Source organism: Cyprinodon tularosa, unplaced genomic scaffold (assembly GCF_016077235.1).
Source record: "Cyprinodon tularosa strain WSP-4 unplaced genomic scaffold, ASM1607723v1 ctg329, whole genome shotgun sequence".
NCBI classification, from domain to species: Eukaryota; Metazoa; Chordata; class Actinopteri; order Cyprinodontiformes; family Cyprinodontidae; genus Cyprinodon; species Cyprinodon tularosa.
This window is the reverse complement of record NW_024039040.1, coordinates 167,125-192,112: the sequence shown is the minus strand read 5'-3', so window position 1 is coordinate 192,112 and position 24,988 is coordinate 167,125. Positions and strand designations below refer to the sequence as shown.

At 37.3% G+C, this 24,988-nt stretch overlaps 1 protein-coding gene across 1 annotated transcript; it reads right to left on the bottom strand.

Moving 5' to 3' along the window:
- Positions 1-847: 847 nt before the first annotated feature.
- On the bottom strand, positions 848-23,306 carry pitrm1 (pitrilysin metallopeptidase 1). Its single transcript, XM_038293577.1, has 27 exons — positions 23,052-23,306; positions 22,090-22,195; positions 21,703-21,809; positions 21,408-21,559; positions 21,190-21,304; positions 20,795-20,891; positions 19,486-19,646; positions 19,281-19,407; positions 18,752-18,840; positions 18,530-18,658; positions 18,291-18,404; positions 14,744-14,840; positions 14,128-14,262; positions 13,751-13,889; positions 11,455-11,571; positions 11,240-11,369; positions 8,392-8,512; positions 7,570-7,646; positions 5,988-6,153; positions 5,721-5,821; positions 5,458-5,578; positions 5,327-5,377; positions 3,955-4,067; positions 3,624-3,749; positions 1,549-1,694; positions 1,299-1,401; positions 848-1,200 (listed from the first exon to the last, which is right to left on the bottom strand). The coding sequence occupies exons 1-27, from the start codon at positions 23,096-23,098 to the stop codon at positions 1,107-1,109; spliced, it is 3,081 nt and encodes a 1,026-aa protein (XP_038149505.1). The 5' UTR covers positions 23,099-23,306; the 3' UTR covers positions 848-1,106.
- Positions 23,307-24,988: the final 1,682 nt, after the last annotated feature.

The following is a 24,988-nucleotide window of genomic DNA, read 5'->3' as shown; positions in this document are numbered from 1 at the left end:
CAGGACTCAGGTGGAGGCATCCATAATGGCCTGGGTCAAAGACTACCTCACTAACAGACCTCAGTTTGAAGGGTCAGCTGTCTAATCAATCAGTCTGGTGCAGAAGAGCATCCAGTCAGCTACAGTAACAATACTGTCACCGCAGCAAGTACTGGTTCATTAGCATTAATGTTGAGCTTGTCAGCAGATGGGAGCTCTAAAATGTCCCGTTAGGCAGCTGCACTGGCTTTGGGCTTCTGGAAACACGGCGGACCAATACCAGCAAACTCAAGTTTCCAAAGGGTGGAAACTCCACTGGACTTTAAGCAGCATATATTCTGTGTTTTTCCAATCTTCCACCACATTGGAAGCCTCGAGTTTCCATTTAAATGCCTACTTTATTCTCATCTAAAAAGATGATTTTGGACCTTTGAGCCAGAGTCTAGTTTCTAACCTTAACTCTGGTTCAGGTGTGGCTTAGGACACAGAATGTTAGAGTTGGAGTCTTCGATGGGATTTTTAAAATCTTTTTAATGTTTCAGTTAGCCCTGTTACTTGTATTGCTTTTCATCTTATATTCCAGTTTTCTCAGATCTCACCATAATTATCTTAATAAACTGCACAGATGCTTCAAATATACCATATACTGTTTGTAATGAATTCAATATATGAGTTGTACTTTACTGTAATTACCATATCCTGGTAATTACTATTACAAGTATGGATTTTATAAGATGTTGCCCTGGTAACCTGTGGTTTGGACCAACCAGAAGGGGTTCCTTTGTAACAGTTTCCGTCCTTTTAAAGGCTTGATCAGATGAATGTGTGAACCACAATAGACCAAACAAAACCCCTTTATGACAACAAATCTTCTTAAATGAAAGATGATTTAATGACAAAAGAGTGGGCAATGATTCTACTTTAACAAGACAACACTACAGATGTAACAGGTAATTTCCAACAGAATATACAAAGATTTTTTCTGCATGTTTAAAATGATCAATCAATTTTTCCGTGCCTGTTTGTGCGTTTCAGCTTCTCTTGAGAACAATTCTCAAATTTTAGCTTGTTTTTTTTTTTTTAGTATAAAATCCATTCAAGGTATGTGTCCACATGTGGGACGTGTATTATTTTAATACCCATGTAGGATCTTTCTTGATAGTGTAATTCTCTGGACCCAGGATAGCAACTCCACATGTGCTCTGACCAACACTGAGGTGCCTGCAGGAAAACAAAAACAAAGTTTTTAGCTAATTTAAAGAGCTTTTCAAAGGCCAATTAGGAAATAAATAAATAAAAGTCATCTTGAACTGTTCTACCTTTCAGCCACATCCACCAGGCTTTTATGATCCACAGCAAAGAGTCTTTCTCTGTAACTCTGCTTCATTTCATCTGTGATCCCACTGAGAAAACGACTTGCTCCTGCTCAGAAATAAGACCAGAGTCAGTTTTTATGTCAGCAAGCAGATTTCACAAAAAAAAAAAAAAAAAACATAAAAAAAATACTAGAAGGTTATAAAACATCTGAAAGGGAGCCAAATAGCTTCCATTACAGTGTAGTATCTCCACCTTTGTCTGCAGGGGCCACAGGTGAATCCACAGCTGAGAACACAGAAAGCTTAGCTTCATCAATGTCCTGCTGAGAGAACTCTCCAGATTTTGCCCAGTCGACACCTTTTCGAAATGCAGATAATGTCTGGACAGAGTTTGGATCCCTTAGGCACAAAAGAGATTTGAAATGATTAACTCAAAAACAGTTCAAATAGAAAAGAATTGGATTAAAATTCTCCAATTTAAGAAGTGTTAGGGCATCGAGTCCCAAAGTAAGTCAATAAATGTTCATGTTAAAGTGCTTAAACATATATAAGCATTACTCAACAGTTGACAAAACAAACTGCATTGGTTGTTGATGCCTTTTTTTATATCATTACTCATTATCATTACTGTTAACTGATTTGTAGAAGAGTTTGTGTTCTCATCCAATAGTTTGGGTCATAAGTCGAGTCTTACGGGACTTAGAGGATCAGAACTGAAAGGTTTAGGAACCTCTGGGTTAGGGTAACATGTACGCTTCCTCCAAAGAGCTTCCTCACTTTAGAGCTAGTAAAGGAGAGGTTCAAAGCTTAAAGCTGCTTGGGAAGAGCCCCGCTTCAGATTGGAATTTAAGACCTCCTTAACCAATCAGGCATCGTTGCTGCCATGTTGGCCGGAGAGAGAAATATTTTTGCTTTCCAGCAGGAAGGTGTAAATTGGCTTGAAATTAACTGGGCTGCTCTTTCAAAGCATCTTAAATTAAGAGTTTAAGGATATTCTATTAACATATCTATAAATCTGTTGTGGACAGTGTGATCTATTTTGCCAACATCTATTAAGGAAACATGATCAGAGCAAATTATTTCAAAAAGACTATCAAAGTGATATTAAGACTGATTACATTTTGGGAATATCTGTAGAAACTTTGGACATTCCTTTAAAAAGAGGAACTCAATAAATGAGGAAAATTACAGACAAGCCTGATCATCCTCTTCAGATTATCAAACGGCAGCAGTGTCTTTAGTCAGAGGCTTTTCCAAATCAGCTGTAAGGCAGACCGCTACAGGAGATACTTCCTGCCTACAGCCGTTAACATCTACAACAGCTTAATGAAGAAACTCCTTTAATGTCAGCTCTGGTTTTCAAGGTCATGAGGTGTCAAAGACATTTGACCTTCATTGCCCACTGACGGTGGTCAGAAACCCTGATGTCGACTGTGTACAACAGCCTCACTTCTGTCAGTGAGGCCCAGCTGAGTTTATGATGTAGCTTACCATCATCAGTGTGTGTGTTTGTGTGTGAATGACAGAATGTGTTGTAATACACTTTGGAGTCGCCACAAAAAAAAAAAAAAAAATGCTATACAAGTACAGGCCACATAACATTTAAGTGTTAATTTTTAATTGAAATTTATAGTTGAATTAAAGCTTTACTGAGGATTCTCTTCAGACTAGAGCAAAATAGTTTTATTTTTTTTTTTTTTACTTCTTTGAGTCAACCATGTCCTGGATCTGGATGACCTTTACCCGCAGGTTTAAATCAGTTAGCAGCATAGTTGCTAGACAGGAAACATGAGAAGAAATAAAGGGGGGAAGGCATGCAGCAAAGGTCTCAGAAACATGGCTGCGTCAGAACAAAGTTTGAACGCTGACAAGAAAATTTGAGTTCAACTTTAACATAGCTAAAGCAAAGATAAGAAAGGTAAAACCCGTTTACATCCAATGTTTGGTCTTTTTTAAACACAAACTAATTACAGTTTACTCTCTACTGGTGAATATCTTCCTAAAGTCTTTAAATGAAAAGGCATAAGCTAAATAATTAACATTTGAATTGTGAAAATGTGTACAGTAAATATATTAGTTTCACTTTTGTATTGAATAAGTAAAGTTTTCCTTTTGATGATAATGTAATTTATTAAGATATAGCTGAAGGTTCTGATCTATCAACCAGAAAAATATTTCTACAAGTTAAAATTCAAAGTTTAAGTGTATAAGAAACTACCATGAGCAGAGAGGGATTTCATTGTTAGAGTGTAATAATTAACCCTTATCATAATAAAAGTATAGGCTTGAGGCTGTCCGAACCTGAGATTTTTTGTGAATTTCTCTCACCTGTAAGAGTAAAAGGAAAACACGCCACTTCCTCCCATTCTGGCTCCGCCTCCATAGGCTCCACCCTTCTCCCGAATTTCTCCGTGGAGAAATTTTGCCGTCATCATTCTTGCCAAGATGCTCAAACTGACTCAGATTGAGGAAGGTAACCAGAAAAGGCGAAGAGAGCATGAACAATGAGGAAACGTAATTTTTAAACGTAAAACCATGAAAAAAAAGTGACTCACATTAAATTACATGACACATAGCACAGAGTGCACAGTGTATTTCAATGTAAAAAAAATCTAATAAGTCTCAGTCATAATCATTTATAATGATAATTTATATTCACCTGGCATAATCCTGGTGGCAGAATGGGACGGTGCGAATACTCTCACTGACAAAATTAACAGGGAAGGGCATCTGGAAGAACGTCTTCATCTGACATGGCTGGAAGTGTGGCTCCTGTTGAGACATAAAAAGTGGTTAAATTCTCCCAAATGTAGAAAAGGAGATTGGTTTTGCATGCAGTTATAATGCTGGCTTAATCATTTGTTTTTTTTTTTATTCATTTGTTCATATCTATCAAGCATAGGCTATGTGGCTTATAAGTAAAAACTCATATTTTTCCATACCATTAATAGTTTTTTTTTTTGTGCTTTGGAATTATTAAAACAAACTATAAATGATGTATTACTTTTAAAAACTACTTAACCTCCTAAACCTGAAGGTCTATTTTCCAAGAAAGGTATACTCAAACTTTATAAGGCCTTTCTCAACTGGCATACAGCCTAAACTATCAATATTGTTAGCTACTGACATAAAAGGTCCAGGAGGATGAAGTAGTGAGAATTTGAGAGTAAATTATTCCGGGCTTGAGTAACATTAACATTTAAATGGCCAAAAAATAACCTAATGTAAAATGAAAAAACAAAACAAAAAAACCCAGACAATTAAATACAAACCTTCTTACTTTTTCTGTAATGACGTAAATAAACATAATCAATCTCAAATTCAATATCATGGTTACATATGTATTAAGTAAGTTGTTCATCAAACAATAATTGCCTATAATAAAAACACCTCCTACAATTGCTGCCAATCCTTCTAAGGAGATAAAGAGGCTTCCTAATGTTTTGAAAAAAAACTAACACCAATTTTCTTCTAGATTTCTTTTTTGATTTGTATGTAAGTTTTAAGATAAAAAAAAAAATCCTTGATTCAGATGAAATCATCTTTAACAATGCATGCAAGAAAAAGGTTTTATGTTTTTGTATACATTCTGTCCTCAGACACAGTAGGAAGGACGGTAGGGAGGTAAAAGTTATCTCTGAAGCCATTAAGAACAGATGTAACTTCTCGTCAGAAGTTATTTATGTGTCCAAACTACGGCTGCAACTAACGATTATTTCACAAATCGATTAACCATGTGAAACTCATATTTTCCACTTCTATTCTGGATGGAACATATTGACAGATGAAAAAGTTTTTTTTTAATCCTAAATGCAAAATGTTTATATATTTTTTTATAATATTGGTATAATAACTGCTCTAAGTGGGTTTCTCTGTCAGCTACAGGCATGTTTTACAGTCTCTATACTCCATATACTGTTTAATCAATTACTTAATAAGTTGTCAATTATTTCAACAATCGACTAATCATGATTAATCCAATTGTTTCAGCCATAATTCAAACTTGGTTTGTTTATTAATGTTGAACTTACTGTTATCAGTTTTCTACTTGGACTAGAATCTTGCAGAGGGTCAAGAGGTTTCTGGAGATAAAAACAAAATACAATAAATCAAGTAAATGATGAGGATTTCCTATTAGGGCAGCATATCAGGTGCATCTTACCTTAATAATATTTGTTCTGACAGTCTTGCGTTCTTTTCTGTTTTCAGCCACATCTTTAATAAAACTCTCCAACTGTGTTGCTGAATCTGATATTTTCTGCGGTGTAGCATTGATGGAACACCTGTTACAATATGGACGAAGCAGAAAGCGACGGATTCATTTTCTGTGGCAAAATAAAACAATCACAGAAACGACAAAACGAAAAAACTAAACTATAAGGATTCAAAGAACCCTTATTGGAAACCTGCTATGATTGCTCCCACCTCATGTTCTCTGGGTTCAGAAGGTGTTTTTTGATCCTGGGTAATGTTCGGATGACTTGACTGAGATCGGGCATCTCAGCTATCCTCTTCATAAACTTCACCTAGTTTTCAAATAATAAATAAATCTGTATCAGTTAACAGAGAGATTGACGGTTTGACAAAACAAACTATTACATATCTAAGTTAATGCAGCCAAATGCTGATGTAGAAAGAAGCAAACTGTTTACATTTATTTCTCCCTGTGATCAAAACACCCAGCAAGACTACCTGTTCCATCCCACCAAAGGTCTCCTGGAGTTCTCCAGCTGGAGTCAGGTGTCGGCTTGCTCTGGTCATGGCGTACATGTGACCAGAGTAGGATATGCCATTTGCTAACTCCTGCGCTGCCATCATCACCAGCACCCTAAGGCGTTCTTCATTGACAAGATGAGGGCTGAAACAGAGACACCACAAGCATTCTGTACTGTTATGCAGAGGTGATAACTATACATCACTTAATGTCCACTCATCATTAGTGAGGAAAGTTTATAGGAAAAAAATCCTCTTTGATTACGATCAATCAGAGAACAGAATGGAAAAAAAAAAAGAATGATAACACAACGGAGAAGGCCGGGAAAAAAATGCCACAATCTGTAATCATGTCTATTGCGAAACCACCTTCTTGTATGCCGTCAAATAATTTCTCTTAACTTTAGGTGCCGATGTTGCTTCTCTGAACTGTTCATGTAAAAATGGTAAACTTCAATGTCAAAGCGACTCGTAGTCCAGAAAATACGGTAATACTGCTAAAGCTTTACCCTGAAAATCTGCCATTTTGAAGGTTACTTAACCATATGTCCAGACTTAACCTAAGCCAGATTGATATTTGTAATTCATTCTTGAATTCTACACTATATCCATCTATCAAACGGGAAGAACGTTAAGTACAATTCTTCAAGCTGATTTGGTACCTGCCAGCCTTGTTGAGTTTTAATTCAATCACAGCAGCATTTGCGGCTGAGACGAATCATATTCTTGATCTGTTTCATAGAGTTAACTGATGACAAACTCAAAATCCGGGTGAGGAACAGACAACCAATGTTCCCATTCACAGAGATAAAACTAGCTTCCTTTGCTTGTTTAGCAAAAAGAAATAGAGGGTATTTCAGCTTAAACTGGCATAGCTACGTCTGTTTTGCTTCAGCCTCTAGTTGACGTGTTGACGTCACTGCATTCTGTTGGTCCAAAATACTCCTTTATTGGGCTGAACCCATCTCTCAGCTTCTAGCAAGATGTATTTTCACGAGTTTGTGAATTCACAAATCCCACGACAATTCATATTGCTTGAAAAGTAAATTCAAACCATCACTGCAGAAAAAAAGTTAAAGTTCTTTCACATCTGACCAAAAACTTTTTTTCGTCAAAGGTTGTTTCAGATGGATTATGGAAGGCAAAACTAATCATCCTCACATGGACAATATAATATAAAAAGAAAATTAGAAGTCATTATGTCAAGATAATTATTTTTCTTCTAACACCAACTTAAAAAGCACATATAACACACAGGCATACATTAAAAACACTTCTAGAAAAATAAGAAGAAGCAGAACCCATAGAGGACACTTCAAAATGTAAAAACAAGACCATTTGTGCAGTGAATGTGGTGTTAGTGTTTCAGCACAAGTGCAGCTCCTGCTAAAACAGTTTACGATGTGAACTACAGGGTTTTTACATTCCAATACTATAAAATCATTTTAAGCAATCTGATAAGAAATGCTGTCAAATATCCAGACAAAATTATGCAAACAGAAGCGAGCAGGAGGGGTGTTTAGATCTTGAAGTACTGCATGATATAAGAGTTGTAGTTTACCTGTTAAATATGTCCCCCCAAAGCTGAAACATATGAGGTAGGTTTCTTTCCAGGCAAGAAGAGAACAAAAGGACCCCCTAAAGTTTGAAGAACAAAAAAACCAAAACAAATAAATCCCATTTGCTGGTGAAGATTATCAGTCATCCAGGTCAGTCATTCCAAAAATGTAAAAAAAAAAAACAATCCACTGGACTTTGTTTCCAAGTTTGAAGAGGTTTCGCTTCCCATCCTGGAAGCTTTTTCAATTCAAAATATCAGAAATAGCTTTGAGTTTGAGGTTTTATAGAGTAGCCCAACAAAACCTTGTTTTAGCTTAGACAACATGCAATTTGAAACTGATGAACGGGTTCTCCCCTTTAGAATGGGGCGGACCCATTTGGAAATGGCAACAACCCCCATCCAAAAGGGGTTGACCCGTTCATCCGGTTCAATTTCTATGTTTTCTAAGGTAAAACAAGGCTTTTTTGGGCTTACTCTATAAAACCTCAAACCCAACGCTATTTCTGATATTTTGAAATGAAAAAGCTTCCTGGATGGGAAGCGAAACCTCTTCAAACTTGGAAACAAGAGTCCAGTGGATTGTTTTTTTTTTACTTTTTTGGAATAAATCTCATTTGAAGCTAGAGAACACCTGTTAGTTAACACCTTTCACATTTCAAATTGCGTTTTACCATTTTTTAGTTCTATTTCAACTATAGATTCTTCCATTCACTCATTTCTGTGTTGATAACTGTTTAAAGGTGGAGCTTAGGTTTATTTCCCCGTTCAAATGTAAAAAGATAAAGAACAAATGTGCGTGTCGTCCTCAGTGTTTGCACTGACCTGTTCAAATGTGTCCATCTGGTTGGAGTCAGGAATGACCTGAGTGGAAACAGACATCCCCCCTGTCCTCAGTTCCATCTGCTGGGCCTGTTGCCTGTAATCCAGAGCTCCACAGCCCATCCTAATAAAATAAATAAAAAAAAAAAATAAAAAAAAAGGGGAAAATACATTTTTACCATTTTTATAAACTTGGATTGGAAAATAAACATCTACATCAAGTCTTACTCATACTTTCCCAGCAAACCTGAGATCAAACATGCAGGCCTAAAAGCTTCATAAATTTTTTTAAAAATATTTATTTAAAAATACTTATTAAATGGCTATTATCCAGTTAGAATTTAGCTATAACAAAACACAAATGATTTTTGGGGGGTTATGTTTCAATATTCCTTTGAAAAAAAAGCTTGGATCCACTTACAAATAATTTATGAATCTTGAGTGAAAAAGTCTGTCAGAATCAAGTGTTGTGATCTACATCAGACAGATCTAACTTTGAAAAATATCAACCAAGCCATAAAAAAGAAAATGCTGCAGCAAAATAGATTTAGCTTTTGTTACAAGGAAATTCAAGTAAAATATTTTTTTATAATACAAATATTGAAACCTTCTGAACAGATTGTTGTGTTTGAGTCACATTATAAGTTCTTCCATGCTTCCTTCCCATCCTCCAAGCCTGCAATGGTTTGGAAGCCTAATCAAGCTCCTTTCAGCTAGCCTGATAAACCAGACTAATGTGAGATTAAATGTGTAATTCAGTCCGGCCCCGATGAATGAGATATTGGAGGATTGTTGATGAGAACAACCCGCTGTTTTTCAAACCATGTCTGTGTCTATTGGCCAACGCTCTGACCAATGAGCACAACTGGCTGTGATGTAGGAAGCGCAACAGAAAGCTGGTGGGGGAGTGTAAACAAACAGCCTGTCGGTAAAATGGCGAACACGTCCTTCTTAAAAATGAACGAGCATAGAGCATCTTCCTGCTCACGTTTCAATGAAAACCCCTAATCTAATCCTTCCGAAACCGAGTCAAAAATTGCCATCAGTGCCATCGGTCCTTCACACACCACTATGCGGAGAGAGGGCTGCTGCAGACGGGCTGCGGTTAGCCCTGGCTGCCGTTAGCCTCGGAGGTCTGCTGGTTGCCGCGGTCCTCCCAACTTCAGAAATAGTTTTTTTTAATTAAGCAGTAAATCGCTAAATGGACCATATAGTGATGCTTTAAAGTATGATATTCTCACCTTAAATGATCTTACTTTTATTGCACAACAGAAAAGAGAAGGTTTAACTTTCAATGGAGCGCTTCATTGAAAGCTGCTGCTGCTGCGGTGCATTCTACAGTTCAACAGTTGTTGCAATCTTCGGTGTTGTGCTTTCTCCAGCATCGTGCAGCTTTGTTGTCACACCCTCAAAACCCAGCCTGCTTTGCATCCAGACATTCAAAACATCTCTGCGTTGTGATTGGCCCACCAGTTCTAGGGCCTGGGGCATTGATCGAGACTAGACCAACTAGCAGGCAAAAATGATTTTGGCCACTCGCGGATGGGGATAGTTTACTTGCCTACCTTCCTGCAGGAAATTTCAATTAAAACGGCAGTAGTTCCTCCTGTTTGCTCAGATGGAAAGAGGACTGGAATTAAGTAGGCGTCCTTAAATGCCGAACTTCTATGCTCCACTTATCTGGAACAAACTCCCAGACGACTGTAAAAGTGCTGAAAGCCAGAGTTCCTTTAAATCAAAGGTTAAAACACCATTTGTTTTAAACTGCCTTATACTGTTAAGTTAAACTGCTAACTAAGGTATCAATAGTTTTAAGTTTGTGTTTCAACTGTTTGTCAAGCAGTTTAATTCTGCATTTGCTTTATTTGCATTAGGACCAATGACTGGTTCCCATGAGAAAACATTTTCTTCTTGGGGTGCAGGTTTTATGTAGGACTAAGGTGTGAATTTTGTTAAGGTTAGGGTTAACTACGAGTTGGTAAGGGTCAGGGTTAGGCCATAGAAATGAATAGAAGTTAATGAAAAGTCAGTACTAAGATAGTGTGACACAACATGCCTGACAATGTGCAATTTGTGATAAGATGGCAGCATGTCCAGGACATGCCCCGCCTTTCACCCATAAACGGTCACTGATAGGATGGTGTTATTCCAATCAAATCCGAAAATATCAAACAACATTGCATTTAAGGGAAGCTATGTATGCATTTTTGCTGATAAAAACACCTAGTCTAAAAATGGATAATCATCAGCACAAAATAATCTTAGTGGGATTGTACATGCTAATAAGTTTCCACATAGCAGAAATGTTACTCATTACAATTGTATTTTAAAAAAAAAGGTTTATAGTGTACAAATGAAACAAACCCTTTGGTTTTGTTTTGCAGGATTGAGACTTTTCTGTAGCTGTTTTATTACTTTTTGTGTCAGCTTGAGAACTGGAGACCAAACCATATCTGCCTCAGACTGCCAGTTCAGTCACAATAGCAATGATCCAGTTTACTGCAGTTTAGGAATGTAATCAGGGTATCTTAATCTTGCACCAAAAATGCTGAATAAACTCAAACACAGCTCAAACAAAGTCAAAGGTCTGGTTGAGGAAAAAATCAATGTTTAAATATTTATTTTTTACCCCGTTTTATTATCATTTCAAGGATTCTTATTTGTATTTTATCTGATGCTACTAATATGCAACAATGTCCCCTTGTGTAAATTTGATGAAAAAGCTGTTTTGTTGTGTTTGCTTTAATAATTTTAATTTCATTGCAACCTTGAGCATTGCCATGGGAATGAGCATTTTAAATGAAAGGACCTTCTCATCTACAGGCCTTTAGTCTCATTTGGTGTCACTCACTTGGTGATAATGCTGCAGAAGAGCGGGACATAAACCCTCAGGTCCTCCGGTAGGGTGTTTAGACTGCACATGGCTCTGAAGTACACCAAACCATTTGTGGGCTGCTCACAGTACTGAACCGGGACGTGTCCTTTGGCAATAATGAAAACACTGCATCAGGCATAAACAGACACTTTGCCTTCCATGTAAATCATAGAGATAGAGAAAAGCAGTACCTGCAGTGCCCATTTGAACGGCAGTAATGGGTATCGTTGGTTGGATGTCAGACACTTTGAGGGCAGGTAGACATGAGGCATCCTGAGTTTTACTCTGAGTTTCCAGCAACTCCAGACCTTTTAAGAAGAAAAAAAAAGCAAATCCGAATACTTGAGTCAGAAATAGATTATTGTCCCTCCCAGCTTAAAGGAATAGTACACCCAAAACATGATTAGCCTTCATTTTCTACTCACCCCCATGCTGAACAAAACTGTGGAGTACTTTTTTGATATCTCAAATGCATCTGGAGATCTGGGAGGCTTCTTGCTGTCTGCTGACATTCAAATAATGGAGGTCTATGGTGCCCGAGACAGAAAGGTCCACAAAAGTCCACAAAAACTTGTCAATATTCCTCCATACTGCTCGTCCAATGTAATCCAAGTGTCCTGAGTGGGTAGCATCCAGAATTTACTCGAAACGAAGTCATTTAGAACGTTTTAGAGCCTAAACAGTAGTGTATAGGATTTCCTAATAGCGCCCCCATGCGCGCTCACGATTCTACGGAAGCCGGCAGACCAAACCAGCGCATTCAGCTCGGCAAAGAACTCATGCTCTTCCTCAACACTGAAGTCCTCAGACATTTTTCTTTCGTTGTTTCTTTCTTTGCACAGGTAAACAGCACATTTCTTCTTCTACGCTTGCATTATCGGCAGACCAGACGCTGAATGCGCACTTTCTTCCGGTTTGGGCGCCATGGACCTCCATTATTTGAATTTCAGCAGACAGCAAGAAGCCTCCCAGATCTCCAGATGCATTTGAGATATCAAAAAAGTACTCCAGAGTGTTGTTCAGCATGGAGGTGAGTAGAAAATGAAGGCTAATCATGTTTTGGGTGTACTATTCCTTTAAGATGAAGTTACCGTTTTTTCCAGACTCTGGTGCGCACCTCACTATGAGGCACGCTCCCAAAATTTTTTGAAAACCTGGAAACGTACATGTGTAAGCCGCTGATATCAACTGAACTATCTCCCACCCAACCTGTAGGGGGAGCTCTACATATAGCCCCTAGAGTAGGGAAGAAGAAGTAAGCTAGCTCCTGTTAGTTTTTTGGCTTGTCATTACCCGATCCGTACCGGAAGCACGATCCGTTCCATCAGCTCATTTGCATGTGCGCAAACAGAATAACTTCCGGTGGCAATATTTCCTTTTTCTTACTTTTTTATTCTTTTGTATTTTTTAGAGGCATGGGTTTCTTTTTGTATATCTTTGTATTTTCGTCAATATTGCATTTTCTAAAAATAAAAAAACAGAAATACATAAAAAAGTTCAATCGCCTTGTGATAGTTACTTTGACTGCTCTGAGCATGCGCAAATATGCGTCACACAGCGTATATATTTAAATTTGTTTAAATATTTGATTTACTCTGTACTTAACTATGCACTCCAGCAGTACTGATCCAACAATGGATTCATTTGCTACCTTTCGTGACCTGCAGTTTTTCATGATTTTTGATAAGGGAACATTTCCCGAAAATTTGGATTTTTATTCCAGAAAAATGACGTCAAGCAATACAATGGATTGAATTTAAAAAGCACCCATTTCTTCCAGAAAAGTCTTCAATATTGTCTTTACGATGTAGTTTAGTATACTTTAATTATTCAAGGATATAAATAAAGTTTTTTCAGTACCGTAATTACATTATTTTTTGGCGACCCGGAAGTTATTCTGTTCGCACAGGCGCAAATGAGCTGATGGTACGGATCGTGCTACCGGTACGGATCGGGTAGTGACATGGCTCACAGCAGTAAGAGCTTCTTATGAAAGATGGGGCTTCATTAGCTCTTTATTTCAGCTCTGCAGGGGTTGAGCCCATTCTCTTCATTGGTTTGGCAACTTTAATGCAGCAAATAAATGGCAAAATATATGAATTTAGGACATTTGTTCTCTGTCATGCCTGCTGCTAGCATGTTCTTGTGCTAAATGAAAATTAGCCCTTTATTCTTTCACTTCTAACTTTGACTTCCCTCTCTGGTGATTAGGAAAAATCCACAGAAAAGCTGCACCACCTTATAAGCTGCATGGTTCAAAGCGTGGGGAAAAAAATGTGGGTTATAGTACGGGAAATATGGTAATTAACTTAAGCCGCAAAGCTCAGTTTTTCACAAATTATAAAAGCACATGTAGGAAACTGAGGCTAATGTTTAATTCTAAATAAAATATAAGAAAACAAATAAATCATGAAGAAACTGACTGAACAGCCAGAAATTAAGCAGCCACTACAAAGAAACTGCTTTTCTTAAAGTGAATGGTTTTACCCTTCTCATAAATCTCCTTTCTATCGCTTTCAGTCAGAGCAGAGATCTTCTCCTGAAGCTTCTGCTCCTCAGCCTTGGCTTGCTTTTCCAGGTATGCCTCATCAGGACTCATCCCCAGGGTCAATCGATGTGTGTTCTCCTGCACAAATCATTGATTGAAAGTAATAAATAGCATTGAATCAAAAGCTTGTCTTTATATGCAAAACCACTAGTTCAATACGCCTTCATATATAAAAACATTTCTTTTAATTGTATCTATTTGCAATATGATAAAGATGCATACATTTTCAGAGCATAGGAATGGTAACTTTTATACTATTAAGGATAAGCACTGCAGGAATTGAAAGAAATGTTCTAAAAAAAAAAAAATTATTTACCTTAAAGTAATATCTGACTTTGTCCTGAAGGAAGCGAGGATTTTCTTTCAGAGCACGTCTGAACTTTGCTACGCTGTCACTGATTCGGAGCAGCTCTACAGGGTCTCCATCATGGTTCCAGGATGAAGCTATATACTATTAACAGGCACAAAAAAAAGTACAGAATGAAGGCAGTCAAAAAATGAAGATCATTCAAACAGCAAATGCTCTAAAACAACAACCAATTTTCTTCTAAAACATTTATTTTGTCAATAACATCCGTGAATATTCCACTTGAGATATAAACCTCTTATTACAGCTATTCTGGTGGTTATAGTTTTAAAACAAAGAGAAAAGTCCCTGGAATAAATGAAAAGCATTTAGTTCAAATAAAATATTACGATTACAAAAAAAAGTTTATAAAAAAAAAAAAAAAATCACTTAAAACCTCACAGAGAGTGACAAGATGTTTACCCACTGGACTTGTGGAGAAATATACAGATAAAAGAAAATAAATGCAAGATTTCAGCCACAGAAAACTCTAACAAGATGCTGCCCACACCAACGTTCTTAATAGAACGCAGAGTCCTTGGGTTGTAGATATAAAGCGAAGTTTAGAGATAGGAGGTGAACTCACAGAGGCCAGAGAAAGGCCAAAGTTTGTGGACTGATGTTTCATCTGGATCTCAATCTTATGAAGGAGCGCCTCAATCCTCTCATCCTCAAAGCCGTTTCTGCAACAAAATCCAAACCAAGGAAGCATTTTATCAAGTTGTTTTGCTAGATTCCTATTTTCCTTTCCAATTTAAACCACAGTTGATCTAAAAGTTGCGTTTTGAAGAGAGAAATGAGACGATGCCAAGTCACTTGACAATGAGACGCAAAACCTAGTAAAACCAATACTTTGTTAGAGCAATTCTTTTTTTTTTTTATTTAAAATTTACAATATTTTTTTGGTACGAGTCTTTCTGTAGGACACATCTAGAATTGTGAACAAACTTCAAAATCCCCCCACTGTAAAGACATCTCTTCCCTACACTACTCCCACAAATTAACTGTAGCCACACGATTGAAGAAGGAGCAGGTTTACATGTAAAGTCAATGGTTGACGCGCATCAAGAGGTCCTGCAGCTTGTCTAGAGCAGGAGGAGCAGCGCATCTTGATGCACTTTAGCACCTGAAGCAGCGCCTCATGAGCTTTTGAGCATCTGAGACGTGTGAAGCTCTTCACAAGCAGCAGCTGCTGGAGTTGGAAAAATTGAACTTTTTCTGCATCAACCAATCAGAGAAGCTGATCAGGGAGCTGGCAGTGAGACGAACAGCGCTTCTGATGCAGATCGCAATGATTCCCAATGACGGCGCACCACTGGTATGTGGGGGGCTGCGTCATGGCTCAGACTGTAAAATAATATTTAAAGGCAGGATCGTAATCTTGGTGAACTGACTGCACAGACGATGTTTTGAGGTGGACTTTCTCACTTAAAACATATTTAAACTACTTTTTACCGACTAATAACAACAAATATAGCAAAGCCGCTCTCTGCCATTGAGCACAGAAGCAGCAAAAGTATCAGACACACGTATACATACTACTGGACGTCTGACCTTAATGTGTACAAGCATCTTTTTTTGCTGCTGAAATTGTGTTAGGTATGAATGTAGCATTAGTCCTCCTGGATAAAAGAGATTCCATCTTAAAAAAGGGTACCGTATTTTCACGACCATAAGGCGCACCGTACTAAAAGGCGCAGTCTCAGTTATGTGTCCCATTTCTGTATTTAACACACACATAAGGCGCACCGGACTATAGGGCGCGTTTTTTATATACAGGTACATGTCCTCTACTACCTTTAAATACCTCTACTGCGTATTTAAAAATACAGCGGGAGCAAAACTGAGTATGACTGTGCTTTATTCATGTATTTATTACAAAGTATTAATCAAACCTGGCTGCTGGCCGTGAGACAGACACATCGCAGATGACACAGCGCTGTGATCACTCCTAAATTAACTTAAAATCCTGAAACCTGCCGATGGAATATGTTCGCTTTTATTGCCGGTATCCTGGTGCCTGCAGCTAAAATTATTTAGATGAAAAACACCTGCCAGCAGCCGCCGGGAGGCTTCCCGGCCTAGAGGCTGCTGATGAATGGATTTCTGCTGTCGGTGCACCGCTGGTATGTGGAGGTCTGAGCGCCTCCGACAGAAATAGATAATCTGGATGAACTGACTGCAATTATGAAGTTTTCAGGTGTATTTTCTCACTTAAAAACATATTAAAACTACTTTATTCCCACTGATCACAGCAAATATAGCTGCAAGATTTAGATTATTTAGATGAAAAAACACCTGCCAGCCGCCGCGGTGAAGAGGAGGAGACCCGCCCAGAGGCTGCTGTTGAATTAAGTTTTCAGGTAGAAAAATAGAGCGGGAGCAAAACTGAGTATTTTTGTGCCTTATTAATGTATTTATTACAAAGTATTAATCAAACCCATCAAAGTCATCATCCTCTGTTTCTGAATTAAACAGCTGCGCTAAATCAGACATGCCAGTTTCCTCTTCTTCGCTGTCAGTCACTTTCCGTGCAGCGCGGCTCCTCAGAAATAATGCCGGCTTTTGCGAAAGCTTGAACAACAGAGCCAGCAGACACGTTAGTCCATCTACAATCCATCCGCAAACGGTGGCGTAACTTGCCCAGCGCTGCCTTCCACTTATCCTGAAACTGTGGTCTCTGTCGGCCATCCATCGCTCCCACGCCGCTCGCAGCCTTACTTTGAACGGCCGCTTCACACCGATGTCGAGCGGATGAAGTTCCTTTGTCAGACCCCCGAGATAACGGCGAGCACAGCGTTTATTTTTTTTCACCATGTTTTTCACATCAGCTGTGAGATGGGCACGCATGGAGTCACATATTAAAAGCGATGGTGATGCGTGGAAAAAAACCACCTGGTCTCCTCACATAGCCTACACCTCCCTCAGCCACGCTTTCATCATCTTCTCATCCATCCAGCCCTTTCATTTGCTTTAAAATCATATGTCATCAGAGCGATGTGTCTGTCTCGCTGTCAGCTCCCAGATCAGCTTCTCTGATTCGTTGATGCGGCGCTTCCAGCAGCAAAACTTCAATTTTTTCCATCTCGAGCAGCAGCAGCGCGTTGGCGGTGCGCTCCCGACTCGCTCAAAACGCGCTGCGGGACCTTTTGCTGCGTCTATACCCTCGTCAACCGTTGACTTTGCATGTAAACTCGCTGCTTCTGCTGCACCTGCTGCGTCAGGTTCACAGCGAGCACAGCATTAATTTGTTTCCCCATGTTTTTCACATCAGCTGTGAGATGGGCACGCATGGAGTCAGATTAACAGCGATGGTGATGAGTGGAAAAAAAACACCTGGTCTCCTTACATTCAGCCACTCTTTTATCATCTCCTCAATGAGGTGGTCTCAAAAGTCGCAGTTACAACACACAGAGCGCACTGCACCAAAGGGCGCACCGCACATTTTGAGGGGAAAAAAAGACGTTTATGTGCGCCTTATAGTAGTGAAAATACGGTAACCCTATTTTGTAAAGCTTCTGTTCCCTTTTGTCCTTGATTTTCATTTAAGGGTTCCTATAGATTCTTCATATTAAAATTCTAGTTTTTTTTTCAATTCAATTTGACAAAGTTCTGTCTCTAAATTTCATTTTAACATCTAGAGCACCAACAGAAATAGAAGCAATGAGTAAATATTAAAAGATTGTGAACAAGAATAAAAGCATTAGAATCATTCTTAAGTTTCTTCTTCCATACAGAAATTAAAATCAAAACTTTTTCATAGTCATTTTTGTGCTTCACTCTCCTTTTAAACTTGGAAAATAAAAACACAGCCTCCAAAAAGACTTTCAAAGTCTGACTTAAATGTTTTCCTTCGGAAGAGAAGATGAAACATTTTATTTTGCACAGTAGTTCAGACAAGTGACGAAAAAATAATATTGTTTCCATAGAACAGCCATTAGTGTTGCTGCCATTATCTCTGAACAGTTTCCAACTCATTTTTATTTACATTTTGAAAACACATCTCGTATTAATAAAGCCAGATTGTGTCACATTTCTATTTATTTATCACTTAGTTCTGTGGATTTTTTTTTACTTTTCTTCAGACTGAAACAATGAGACATTTTTAAATCAATGGTAGGAGAAAAACTCACTCTATGATGTCATCAATAGTTTGGCTGATGATTTGTTTGACCCTCTCAGTGTCCTGCTCAGCCATGCCCTGCAGGCCGATGCTGAAGGAGGCCTCTTTGGTGCTCCCATCATATCTGTGGAATAAATTGATTAATACCAAACATAAAAACATTTATTTCACAGATTATTTGTGAATTAAAACTAGCATGACAAACAATGATTTTCAATAAATGTAATTCCTTAAAAGCTGGGTACAAACCCAACAACTGAAGAGAAGTCACTTCCAATCTTGGGTTCGATGAGCGATTTGTAAAACGGCGAGTTTGGCCCAGAGACCATAAGCGACGACAGCAAGCTGAGAGTAAATCCTTCAAATGCATCTGTGATGCTAAGAAGAGAAACAGAGAAAACAACTTCAAGACCAAAATCTAAAAATGGGACTTGGATTCTTGAAGGAAAAAAGCTTAAAGTTGGATCTTACTCTCCCAGCAGGTAGCTCATACACAGGGTATTCTGCTTAGTTGGATCTGGAGCCAAAGCATCAGGGCCGCAGGTCACATGGTCTTCTCTCTGGAAAGGGAAAAAAAGGATAAAATATACATTGGAAAAATTGAACTCTAAATAAGTCATGTTTTCTTAAAATAAGTGCATTTGTTCTTGGATTGAGGAGGTAAAAGTGACATTTGCCAAAGGAACAAGACAATTTACACTTAAAATTAGAAAACACAATTGCATTGTCTTATTTCAAGTACATATTATCTAATTGTCTTATTTTAAGAGTAAAAATACTGATTCCATTGGAAAACTATCTCATTTACCTACTCCAATTAGGAGTAAATAGACTTAATTTAAAGAACTTTTACTTATTTCTAGATTATTTTTCCAGGAGACAGAAGAGCCATTCATAACTTTAATTAGATTTATACGAGTAGTATCGTCCAATGGTTGATGTGTGTTAAGGAGGGTAATATATCAAATGTCACAAAGATACTGCAGGGTTGTGTACTTACAGGACTAGTCCAGTGAGGCTGAGATGGGACTTCTGTGTTCGGATTGATGCGATCAAACTTGCACAAAGCCTGTTCTTGGATCTGCTTCAGGTGATTTTCCAATGGTAAATCCCCATAAGTGAAGAACCTGCATATATTTCAGAGAGTGAAGGATATTCACTGACACCATACACACTTGGTAGGAGCTTCACCTGTACTTCCTTACCTAGCATTGCTTGGATGGTAGTGTGTAGCATGAAACTGCTTGAGCTGCTCCCAGGTCAGGTCTGGAATGGCCAGCGGTTCACCCCCCGACACCACAGAGTAGGTGTGATCAGGATAGAGTTTGTTTTGGAGGTGCTGCGCGTAAAGACGCTCATTGTCTGACTGGAGCACAAATAAGAAAAGTTACAGTTTAAGATTCATGAGATAAAATGTAATCCTTTAATTTCTTTAAATGATGGGTTTAGAGCAAGATTGAAAAAAAGTACATAAAAATAAAGCCATAAGAGAAGTTCTCATTTAAATACATTATAAATTCATTAGAGGAATTGAACAGCAACAAAGAAACCACTAGAACAGGAATACAAGATTTGCATTACTTCTAAATATTACAATTTACAATCCCTCAGATAACTCCTACACATTATGCCTGCTTAAATAACAGCGTTCACTATTTGATCTTTTGTTTTGTTGCTGTTTTTTTTATTTTTTTTATTTTGTTTTTACAACTGAGGATCGAAACAGACAATGCATGAACACTGACATGTTAGCACAGTATTAATGAAATGATTTTTCTGCTTTGAAGCTTAGATTAGATCAAACTGTCGTTGCATCTAGACATTTGGCAAAAATGTTTATTAAAAGGGAGAAAAGTAGCTCCAAAGGTTCGTTAACCATCACCTTTTATTCCTGAATTTACAGTTTAATTATTGTACTATAATAAGACATTTATCGTCCATATTTAGCAGAGATAGACAGATACACCAGCTGCCTGATATTAGCATTTTTTTTCTTTCTATTTAGGCCATATGTGTATGAAATGGTAGATTTATTAGTGCATATAGCTGCTATGCCTTATGATCAAGTTAGGCATATGCATCGTTACTCCCTCCATTTGCTAGCCATCATTAATATTTGCTTGATTTTTAAACAATTTCCATTTTTAATTTAAATTAAGATTTGTTTCATTTTTAATTTTTTTTAAATCACATTGTCATTTTTATCATATAAACACACAAAGGCATCATCGGGTCCAAGAATTGGCCCAAAAATACCGGCAGCACAAATCAGGGATCCGTTAGTCTGAAATCAAAATAATCTGTATCAGCTTAAAAAAACCTGTACAGTTCAATCTCTAATATTTAGATTAATTACTCTTTGGTCATTAATATTGAATCTTATATAAACAGCTCTTTTTAAATAACATCAAGTAAAACACTTTACAACTGTTAGGTAGATGTTGGACCAAAACCCACAGGAAATGCGTGCATGCAGCAATGCATGTGACAGTGATTAGACGTGTACTGACTTACAAAGGCTCCTTTCATCTCATTGAACACCACTCCTTTAAAGATCAGAGGGGATTTGGGATCTTTAGGATCTTCATTCTCCAGCCTCCATCCTTCTTGCCTGAAAAGTTAAACCAATAAGGTCCAAGTTTAGGCAGAAAAAAGGCAGTTTGCAAAATGTTACTCAGAATTTTAAAAGCCATCTTGTCTACTGTTGTTCAATTATCATAAATAGTACAAATAAGATCCAACTAAAACAATACCATCCTTGCAGCTTTGCCTGCTAATAGATAAAAAAAATGGAATAATGCCTTTAAACAGCTTGATTTTACTTCAAAATAGAGCCTAAACCAAGTTTCACTAGAGCGAATTTACTGCAGTAGTTAGAAACAAGTTTGCGTGATGCAGCAGAACCTTACCAGAAATCTTGCTCCCTTAGACAAGGGAAAAAAACTGCATCCAGATAGACTGAAAGAAGATTCTGGAAGTCCTTCCCATTTTGTGTGGAGAATGGATACATAGTGTAGTCACTGGCTGTTCACACACCAACATAGAGTGTCTCCATTAGGCATTGCATTAGCAAGTATGTTATATATGTATGTTATATACATGAGAATACTAAATCATAATGCTGTACCTGTGAAGGCGTTCATGAAAGTGGAGAGGGAGCGGTTGAGCATCTTAAAGAAGGGATCCCTGCAGGGATACTTTTCAGATCCACACAGCACTGTGTGCTCCAGAATGTGGGGGACCCCTGTGCTGTCCCTCGGGGTTGTTCTAAACTGGACACTGAAAAACAGCAAGGGTCAGCCGAGAAGAAATAATAAAAATCCATTTCAGATTCTATTTACAGAAAAAGTAAAAGCATAACTAACGTTCAACTTTTCAAAAATAAAGCATAAGCTAAACTCCAATTAAAACTCTTAACCAACCTGAAGAGGTTGTTTGAGTCATCTCGGGCTGCGTGCAGGTACTGAGCTCCAGTTTTATCGTGGCTTAACTTAACAGCTGTGAGACAAAGGTCAGGGACGGCTGCAACCTAAGGACAGCAAGGGTGAGTAACGCACATATAAAAAAAAAATTAAAAAAACACAGGAAGTACATGCATGTTGCAGACCTGTCGGGTGTACATAAATAATCAGAAGTTTGCAAATTCAATCATATGATTTGAGGCCTTATACTGTAATAGAAAACATTTTACACAAGATGTAAAAAAAAAAAAACACAGAGGAGAAACAAAACAGATCGCTTCAGGCTATGAAATGTTGCATCAGTGGGACTGATCCCAAAAAATAAAAATAAAAAGTAGCCTTTTCTACCTCTCTGACAGTGAAGCCGTGGATTTTCTGCCCAGGCTGGTACTCCAGAGCTCTTTCTCTTGCAGATGAGCTCTCCAGTCTCCATGCTTGCTGTTGTCCATTAAACCTTGGAGATCAAAAATGTAAATATGATTGTTCAGGTCTCCAGAAAACCTAGCTTAAAACTGTACATGTAAATTCCCCCTTTCCAAAATAATTAAAGCTGCTAAACTAAGAAATAGTTTCACCTGATTAACAGCAATCTGATCAGGAAAAAAGAACAGGACACCCAACAAATAATCTGCTAAACTTGTACAATATAACATTTTAAAATATCCCAGGTTGAACTAATCTGTTAGTTTAAAGTAGTCACAGAGCTACAAACAGAAACATTGAATGGAAAAAATAAAGTTTTTGAACAAGTCACCTCAACAATGATGCCAGAGATTCTTGTTCGTGTTCTCTCTCATTTACACATATTTATACAGGTTTTATTTTAGAATTAAGTACTGCTTTCCTTTAAATGTAAAGATTAATGTATGTTTATTTAAAAATGTATGAAATTCTAAGTAATCATGTTAAAACATTATCTAAATATTATATGAAAAAATTATTTTAATAAAGTGTTAAAGATGTAAATCTATTAAAACTGACTAATGTAAATCTAAAACATTCACAATTAACACAATCCAGGATTCTCTTTTTCCATTTTCCACATTATTTTGTCTAAATACATGAGTATGCCTCCAATTTTAAATAACTAAACGGCCTCTCTTTATCTCATAATGGTGCTACCTTCTATAATATTAATTTTAAGTCTTGTTTTTGTGTTCTCTGTCTTGGTTTCTTTTGCATTATTACACTGAAGTTTCCCCAATGGCTGCATTAAAACTTAACTTCCTTTCAATATAACCTACTAACATTCATTACTCTGTGTTTATGGACGGCCGAGCTACAAAGAATAACGTTATACAGCAACTTACCGAACATGTCGAAGTTTCTGGAGCACAGTCTTCGTTAGTCGGAACATAATTTATTAACAGTTATTAGATGAACCTATTGTATGTGTGTGGGGTGATATAACCTTGACAGTTCTACCACACTTTGGACAAATTCTCTGCATTCAGACCCAGCATCCCCTGTCTGTGTCCTCTCATGCCGTGTAATGTGTAGCTGACATGTTGGATACGTCATGTAAGTAAAGATGGCCGAAACGCCGGTACTCAGCGTAGATTTCTAAATCATCCGTCGGTCGCTTTATCCGATCCAGTGGCATTGGTACTCTACAGTGCAATCTTGCACAATCGCTGCTGAAGATCGGTATTTTTGATTGGTTAAAGTTTGAGCAAGAGCTTATGTGATTGGTTGAGGGATATCAGCGCTCCAACGTTACCAAACCATGATTTGACTACAGCAAAATGTTGGGGCTTTTTATTTTTCACCGCGCCTTTTATACACTGTAATTTAACCACAATTACAAAAAAAGAAAACACAGCCTCTATTTTTTTTTTTTCAAATTTTTTTAGTATTTACATAAAATGCAATTACAATTTATATCCACTAGATGTCGTCATGTGACATATTTTGGTAGCCATTAGGCCTGCTTTTTTTTTTTTTTTTTTTTTTTTTTTTTTTTTTTTTTTTTTTTTGGTGTCAGTTTCTTTGTTTTATTTTTTCCAAACTGAGATACTTCCCTTTAAAAATCTACCTTTTGTTTAGATAAAAACACATTTACGCAACTATATATATTACATATGTTCTGTTGTGTTTCACTTCAACATTTACAACATGCATTAATCACTTCTAAATTTATAAGATGAAATTCCTAATGTAAAAAAAAAAGTTCAATTAAAGAAATGTGGTCTATTTAAAGATGATGTAATTGGATATTCAATATATAATATTAAAATATTTTTTTAGTTTTTTTTTTTTTACTTTAAATTCAGAAACTAGCTTTTCAGGTACAAAAATTTGCATGAAAAAAGAAATTTAACTGCTGAAATTTGACCCTTGACTCTGGTGACTCAAGTCAAAGTAATCAACACTTCGCAGCAATGACCAGAGGTGATCTCCTAACAGCTAGCTGGTTAGTGGTTTAATAAAGAGGAGTGAGGAGAAATTATTACAAAACACCAATTACTATGTGATTCATTAGAGCTTTGTTATTATTTAATTTACTCAAACTGGGTGAAATGTTTGACTGATCTGATGAAAGAGCATCGTCAGTAAAAAGAACATAATTGACAAAACAGTACCTGGTTCATATAGGACTGTTTGATATGGATGTGAAACAAAGTTACAAATCACTGTTTAAAAAAAAAGAATTAAGACCAGACATCCTCCTAAATAAACCCTCCTAGTTGTAGAATATGTTGGTAGAGTTGTTTAGCTTCAATAGGAACAAAGAATCTATAGAGTTGATAGGAAGATGGATGGAGCAAAGTTTTTCTGGAAGAAAACCTGTTAGAGGCTGCAAAAAACTTTAGACTGGGATGGATGCTTACCTTCTAGCAATGCAATGACCCCAAACACACAGCCACAACTTGTATGGAAACCTTCTAACAAAGTGCATAGATGTATTAGAATGGCATAGTCAAAGTTCTGTAATAAATCCAATAGAACATCTGTAAATAACATATTTACATATTTTCATGCAACATATTCATTTAAATTCCATGAGGATACTTAATGAAGAAAGACAAGTATTCTCTGGCAAAGCTGTATACAATTCTCACTATATTAGGAACAGTATTCTGCATTGCAACAGCTTTCAAAGAACATTTACTTGATTACTGTAGGCCTACTTATGTATTTTTTTGAGTATCAGTTCTTGAATAATTATCTTTTTGCAGGGGACAGAGCACATAAAACTTTTACTCCACTAAATTTCAGTTAAATACTACATTTGCAGCTAGTTATT

Excerpts from the sequence above, each read along its gene's own strand:
- pitrm1 (XM_038293577.1), bottom strand. The coding sequence starts at position 23,098 with ATGTTCCGACTAACGAAGACTGTGCTCCAGAAACTTCGACATGTTCG. Across the intron at positions 18,659-18,751 it reads ATGAGCTACCTGCTGGGAGA|CATCACAGATGCATTTGAAG; the intron begins GTAAGATCCAAC and ends TTCTCTTCTTAG. Across the intron at positions 11,370-11,454 it reads CGTTCAAATGGGCACTGCAG|GACACGTCCCGGTTCAGTAC; the intron begins GTACTGCTTTTC and ends TTATTGCCAAAG.